The 6,584-nt window shown below is 43.3% G+C and overlaps 1 protein-coding gene across 1 annotated transcript in view; it reads left to right on the top strand.

Moving 5' to 3' along the window:
* Mrpl48 (mitochondrial ribosomal protein L48) overlaps nucleotides 1-6,360 on the top strand; it is a 48,755-nt gene extending 42,395 nt beyond the window's left edge. Inside the window, exons 6-8 of the mRNA XM_031387547.1 lie at nucleotides 1,889-1,991; nucleotides 4,850-4,939; nucleotides 6,108-6,360. Coding sequence (XP_031243407.1) covers nucleotides 1,889-1,991; nucleotides 4,850-4,939; nucleotides 6,108-6,182 — 268 coding nt within the window. The 3' untranslated portion in view covers nucleotides 6,183-6,360. The remainder of the gene's footprint in view (nucleotides 1-1,888; nucleotides 1,992-4,849; nucleotides 4,940-6,107) is intronic.
* Nucleotides 6,361-6,584: the final 224 nt, after the last annotated feature.

Genomic DNA, 6,584 nt, shown 5'->3' with positions numbered 1-6,584 from the left:
GAGAGAGAGAGAAAGAGAGAGAGAAAGTGTGTGAGTGTGTGTGTGTGTGTGTGTGGCCTTGGCTTCCTAGGCCAGATGTCTTCCTCATTTGGTCTCTACCTCATTTTATTTGTTTGTTGTTTTTGAGTGTTTGAGACAAAGTCTCTCTGTATAACCCTGGGATTGAAGTTGTGTGCCACTACTGCCTGGCTCCTAAGTATATTGACTTAATTTGTCTCTAGAATGCCTAGGGATGAGCAGGCTATTACTAATTTTATGGTTACATTTATGTATGTGTATGTGCACATGTGTGCATGTGTCCAGCACAGTGGGAGGTCAGAGGACAGCTGTGGGAGTCAGTTCTCTCCTTCTACCATGTAGGTCCCAGAGATTGAACTTAGATTGTCAGGCATGGTACCTGGTACCTTTATCCATAGAGCCATCTTACAGGCTTACAATTTTTTTAATGAATAAATCAATGAAATTGTACTGAAAGTAAGCATTGAAATGTAAAATGCCTGATTAGTGGTAGAAACAGGCAGTCCCATTCCAGTCAGTCAGTCCTTCCTGCAGACTACTCAGAGGTGAAGTAGCAGCTCATCCTTTCTACTTCTGACAGCTCTCACAGAATTGTTTTTATCTGACCTTTCATAAAGAGATGATGATTGTGTCCCCACTTTTTAATATTATGGATTTATTACCATATTTGTATGGAAAGAGGCAATCAGAGATTGTGCTGGGGTGGTCGGCACTGCTGTTCAGCAGGCACCTCAAGGAGTCCACAGTACTCAGGAATACACAACCACTTATCAGGGCCCAGGAAACTGCTTTTGAGGGTGTAATATGACGGGAAACTTGCTGTGTAGTCTCAGTCATGGCTGCAAACCTGTGACAAGGCATGTTCTTCTCACTCCCTAGCTAAAGAAAGAGGGCTGGGTTGACCTGGGAAGTCAGGCAGAGAGTGAGGACAAGGGCTGGGGTTAAATCTGAGACCATCAGGTTTCTGTTCTGATTTCTGTCACACTAAGTGTCCTTCTGTAGAGGTTCATTCATAGAGTCCATTTGATGAAACTGTGGGATGTAGAAAATTGGGGATTCTATTGTCATTATTAGTATTTCATTCTCTTTAATTTGATGAACTTTGTGGTGACATGAATACAATATTAATATCATACTTTCTGCCAAGATGTTAGTTTATTTTTACCACCACATCTAATCCTCAGTGTACTTACTCATAGAGGCTTGAATTGTAATTTTCTTTACTCATGAAGCTTCAGAGGGAGAGTGTCTCAGCAAAGCACATTGCTGATAAATAGGAGATTCCAAACACACTGCTCTTTTCCCTGTAGGACTTGGCCTCCGGAAGCTAATAGAGTGAGCACAGACTTGGCAGTAGTGATTGCCAACCGAGGTGACTGCAATCATTCTGTCCCACTGGAGGGGTCCTCGTGACATTCAGTGGATACAGGCAGGAATACATAGACCAGTACCCACAGTAAGAACTGCCTGGTCTGGAATGTTACTAGTGCTGACCTTGAAAGAAACTTCTAGAACTGTTAGGTATGTCCCCTTAGTTCTCTAGAGGCTTGCCTCCAAAGTATATCTAGGTGCTGGGCTGGATTCCTTTAGAACTGACTCCTTTTTAGTAGGAGCAAATAGGTATTATCAGCAGGATATACTCAGGGCATTGTGTCAGGCGAGTGTGACTGGGGACATAGAAAGGCACTGAGCACAGTGTGTCCCCTCAGAGTTTAGAGATATCCTGGAGGAGATAAAGGATGCCTGCTTACTTACACTGGCTGCAGGTAAGCATCTTCATGGAGTAGTGGTTGTGCTCACTGATGGCCCTGGTTGAAGTGGTGCTTCTGGCTTGAGTAGACACTCTGAGCAGCTAACTCTTCTTCTGCAGCTATGCGATGCCCACCAAGACCATAGAAGTGATGCGGCTGCCAGACCAAGGCAACAAAATGGTCCTCGACTCAGTCCTCACCACCCATGAGCGAGTGGTTCAGGTAAGCACTCTGGGTCCCTCCCTCCATCTTTTTCTCCATCTGTCATTCTTCTCTTACTGTTGTCTTCCTTCCCTTAAATCAGTGGTTCTCAGTCTTCCTAGTGCGCTGACTCGTTAATACAGTTCCTCATGTTGTGATAACCTCCAACCGGAAAGTTATCTTCATAATTATTTCAAAACTGTAATTTTGCTATTGTTATGAACCATAATGTAAATATCTGTGTTTTCCAGTGGTCTTGGGTGACCCCTGTGAAAGGGTCATTTGACTCCTGAAAGGGTCTCAACCCACAGGTTGAGAACCTTTGCCTTAACTGATGTCTGTATTCCAGAGCCGGACTCTTGATTCCTCTTCCTCTCCTGTTAAGAAGTCCCATCCATTCCCCAAGCTTCCTTGTATACCAATAACCTTAGTTGTCCACACACTTATATGTATGTATGTATATGTATATGTGTACACACACACACACACACACACACACACACACACACATGCCTTTGTTGGATCGTCCACAATGTACTCCCTGACCTCACTGCAGGGAAAACTAATTTTTCAGGGGACAAGTTCCCTCTTTGTAATCCTTTGAGCCTAGTGCTTGATTCTTCTTTGTCTTCATTCATTGATCAAATTCCTTACCTTCTGCCAATTGAAAGTCTTTGAGATCCATATTTTTCACTTTATACTCATCCCAATGTGACCATTTGATTTTCTTGCTTTCTTTGGCTATAATAATTGCCTTCCTTTTCTTCTTTGCAGAGATAGGAAGGTCACAGCCACACCATGATAGAGGTGCCCAGAGTTGTTAGGAGCCCAGCAACTCTGACATGGAGTCAACATGTGGTGCAGTTTACTCATTGAAAGTATACAGTGGATAGATTTTTGTATATTCAAACAGTTATGCAACCATTACTAGTCAGTTATAGAACATAGGTATAGTCATTACCTCAGAGATAGGTCCTGTGTCAGTCTCAGTTGCTCCTCTTTCCAAGCCCTCCATAGCCCCTTGCAACCATGAATCTATTTTCTTTCTCTGGATTTATTATATTTTATATTAGCAGAATTGTATAATTTGTGGCCTTTTAATAAAGCATGGCATGATAACAAATGCTTGTAATCTGAGCAGTTAGAAGACTAAAGCAGGAGGATTATTGTGAATTTGAGGCTAGCTGGGCTATATATACTGAGATCCTACCTAAATAAACTAAACATTCCACATTAAAATGCCTTTTGTGTCTGGATTCACTTGATGTGTTTTCGAGGTTTGTTCATGTTGTAGCACAATTGGCACCTCGTTAATTTTTATGGCCAAGTAATATCCCATTGTGTGGAATTTTATTTACAGTTGCATTGTATTCCTCTTTTTTGTCCACTGGAGAATCTGATCAGCTGGGTAGTAAGAAGTATAGACAGAGGAACACCTGAATCTAAGCATGCTAATTCTAAAACAACTTAAGTACTTTGAATTTTTAAGTCTTTTAATTAATAATAACTTGCTTATAATGTATCCCACCCAGGTAGTAGCTCTGACTTCTGTAGCTCTCGTGTCACTGTGCATCCCCTCCTGCCGTTCCTTGATATCCCTTTCACTCCAGCTGCAGAATTGTCTAGATTTTCTAGTGCAGTTATATGATTCACATTTTACTGACTGCTGCTCCCTCAGCTCTGAAAACTGCCCATGCTTCTGTCTGATTCTCCCAGTTTAATCTCATTTTCCTTCAAGACTTCACCCAGGCATTACCCATGCTTGAAGCTTCTTTGACCTTCCCTGACTGAGTTGTAGTTATTTCTCTTGTGTGTCCTCATGGTGCCCTGCGTACCTTTCCACCACACATCTAACTCACCTCTAGATTCTCAAGACAAGGCTGACACCAGTGTTGCAGGATACTTGATCACATGCTGAACCCCAAGACTGTGTTTCTAGTTGTAGTGTGGCTCTGCCCTTAGCACACACCTTTAATTCCTCTGGCTGGAATACATACACACCCTTAGTACACACCTTTAATCCCAAACAAGAAAGGTAAAGTTTATAGAAGAAAGCACCATGTTTGAAAGTGATGTCTAGGGCTGGTGAGATGGCTCAGCGGGTAAAAGCACTGACTGCTCTTCCAAAGGTCGTGAGTTCAAATCCCAGCAACCACATGGTGGCTCACAACCATCTGTAATGGGATCTGATGCCCTCTTCTGGTGTGTCTGAAGACAGCTATAATGTACTCATATACATAAAATAAATAAATCTTTAAAAATAAAAAAAAAAAGAAAGTGATGTCTAATTGAGTGGCAGACAAAGTGACAAATCAGGGAAAGATTTATCCAGAATAGGATCTGCCCAACTCTCACGAGGAGAGAGAGGAAAAGGGGGCTACTTATAGAGCAGTGCAGAGAGAGGGGAAGAAAGGAGTTTTACTGGGACAGTTGTACAGAGACAGGTTGCAGAGAGAGAGAAAAAAAGCTAGATACAGGTGAAGGCAGGACAAGCCAGAGCAAGAGAAAGAGCCAGAAGGTTAGAGAATAACAGAGGCTGGAAGCTTCCAGGACTAGGCCTAGGTTAGCAGACTGAGACAGTAAGCCTCGGAGACAATTACATCAAGTGAATAAAAGTTACACTGACGCACCAGCACCTGCCAGTGTGGTAAACCTGAATTGCATCAGAAAATCAGTATTGGTCTGGTAGTGACATGCTGCTTACAGGAACAATTGACACACACCTTTACAAACAGCCAGAGAAACCCTTCAAGGACTGGGCTCAGAAGCCAGCTCTGAGTGCCAGCCTCTCCACGACTAGAGTTGCAAGGGAGCCCAGGCCCTGATGCCAGTTACCTGGCCTTCAGCATATTCTCTTAGGCATCTCTCTTCATTTTCAGATCAGCGGTCTGAGTGCCACATTTGCAGAGATTTTCTTGGAAATACTCCAAACCAATCTTCCAGAAGGAGTCAGATTGTCAGTGAGGGAGGTAGGTACCAGTGTGGGAAGAGGCCCCCTGGTGGCCTGCTTATGCTCAAAATGAGGATAAAGAAATCTGTATTGCTTAACTTTTGAAACAACAGAGAAACATGTATTTCAGCCTAGCTGCTATCAAGAGAGGTGTGCAACCTGGTGGTGGGGTGACCATTTACTCTGAAGCCTCTAAAGCTTCAGGGATGATGCTGTGTTACCACAGGAATTGGCCTCCATCACAGCATTGTGACATGGGCCATGACCTCCAGATGCTCTCCCTTCAGGTAGCTGTAAAGCAGAAACATGGTTTAAGATTATAAATGGTATAATGCATCAGAGCATGAGTTCCTCAGGTGCTGCCTTACCTTAGAGAGACATTTTGTCGACTGCCAAGGTATGATTGTAGCTCCATTGAATGTATCTGGTGAAGAATGGGAAACCTACAGAAATTAACAACATTAGGCTAAATACTGGGTGTTAGTCAGGCCTAGTTGCCATGACAACCCTTCTAAGGCTACAGTTCCTGTTAGGTCATGTTAACCTGGTGTCATCCCCTCATCCAGCTCCCCTCATTCTGTCCCTTCTCATCTAGTAGTTATTTCAGTTTCACAGTGATCTGTGGGTAGGGTAAAAATGTGCTGGTTATACTAAACATACTACATGTCACCCCAGCGCTCAGCAGGCAGAAGCAGGCAGACTGAAGGACTTGGCAAACCTGATGGCTTGAGGGCAGGTCCCAGGACCACATGGTGCAAGGAGAGAACTAACTCACAAATGTTGCCCTATGAATTCCCATGTGGGTACGTGTGTATACATGCACAACAAAAATAGATGCAATTAAAAAAACAAAAAACAAATTCCTAGACCTTATGGCTCAGTGGTAGTGTTTACGTGGAAGGCCTTGGCCACCACCATGATTAAAAACTAAAAATAAGCAGAAAACTTCTGCTGGGATACGTCTAGCATCTCTGACAGTAGTTGCTTACATTGTCTGTCTTGTCTCAGCACACTAAGAGGAAGTGTGCTTCAGCCTTTATTCCTGGCACCCGACTCAAGTCTGCATCATGCTGCATGCTACAAGGGCTGAGTGTGAATGACCCACTGTGGGCCCTTTTTAAATGTGCATGTATATGGGTAACAAAAGTTCTGTGGTGACTGCCTTTGTTTTTTCTCCCTTATCACAGCACACTGACGAAGACTTCAAGGGAAGGTTCAAAGCTCGGCCCGAACTGGAAGAGTTGTTGGCCAAGTTGAACTAAACATACTGCCAGCCCTTCATGTCATTGTTGGTCTCTGAGAAGTTCCTCCTGCAAGATCAGAGTTAAGGAGGAGCATGAATGCTCAAACTGGGGATGCCTCCTTGTTTGCCACTTACTACTTCCCTTAACGAAACCTAGGGCCTTCTCCACCTAATAAACGTCTGCTATTGCCACTGTGTGTATGTGTGTGTGTGTGTCTTTGGCTGTGGCTGTGTGCGTTTATCGGTTATCTTGTGAGGTATCTTTAAGGAATTCTGTTTCTCCTTGTCTGAACGTGTTCTCATTCTACTATACTTTTTTAGTTAGAGTGAATTCATTCTCTAAAACAGTCTGGTATAAACTGATTATTTGTTTGAGACACAGTCTCTCTGTAGCCTTGGAACTTGCTATGTAGATGAGGGT

Source organism: Mastomys coucha, unplaced genomic scaffold (genome assembly GCF_008632895.1).
Source record: "Mastomys coucha isolate ucsf_1 unplaced genomic scaffold, UCSF_Mcou_1 pScaffold21, whole genome shotgun sequence".
In the NCBI taxonomy this organism is placed as follows: Eukaryota; Metazoa; Chordata; class Mammalia; order Rodentia; family Muridae; genus Mastomys; species Mastomys coucha.
Note: the sequence above shows the minus strand (reverse complement) of the source record. Positions and strands in the feature narration are given on the sequence as shown.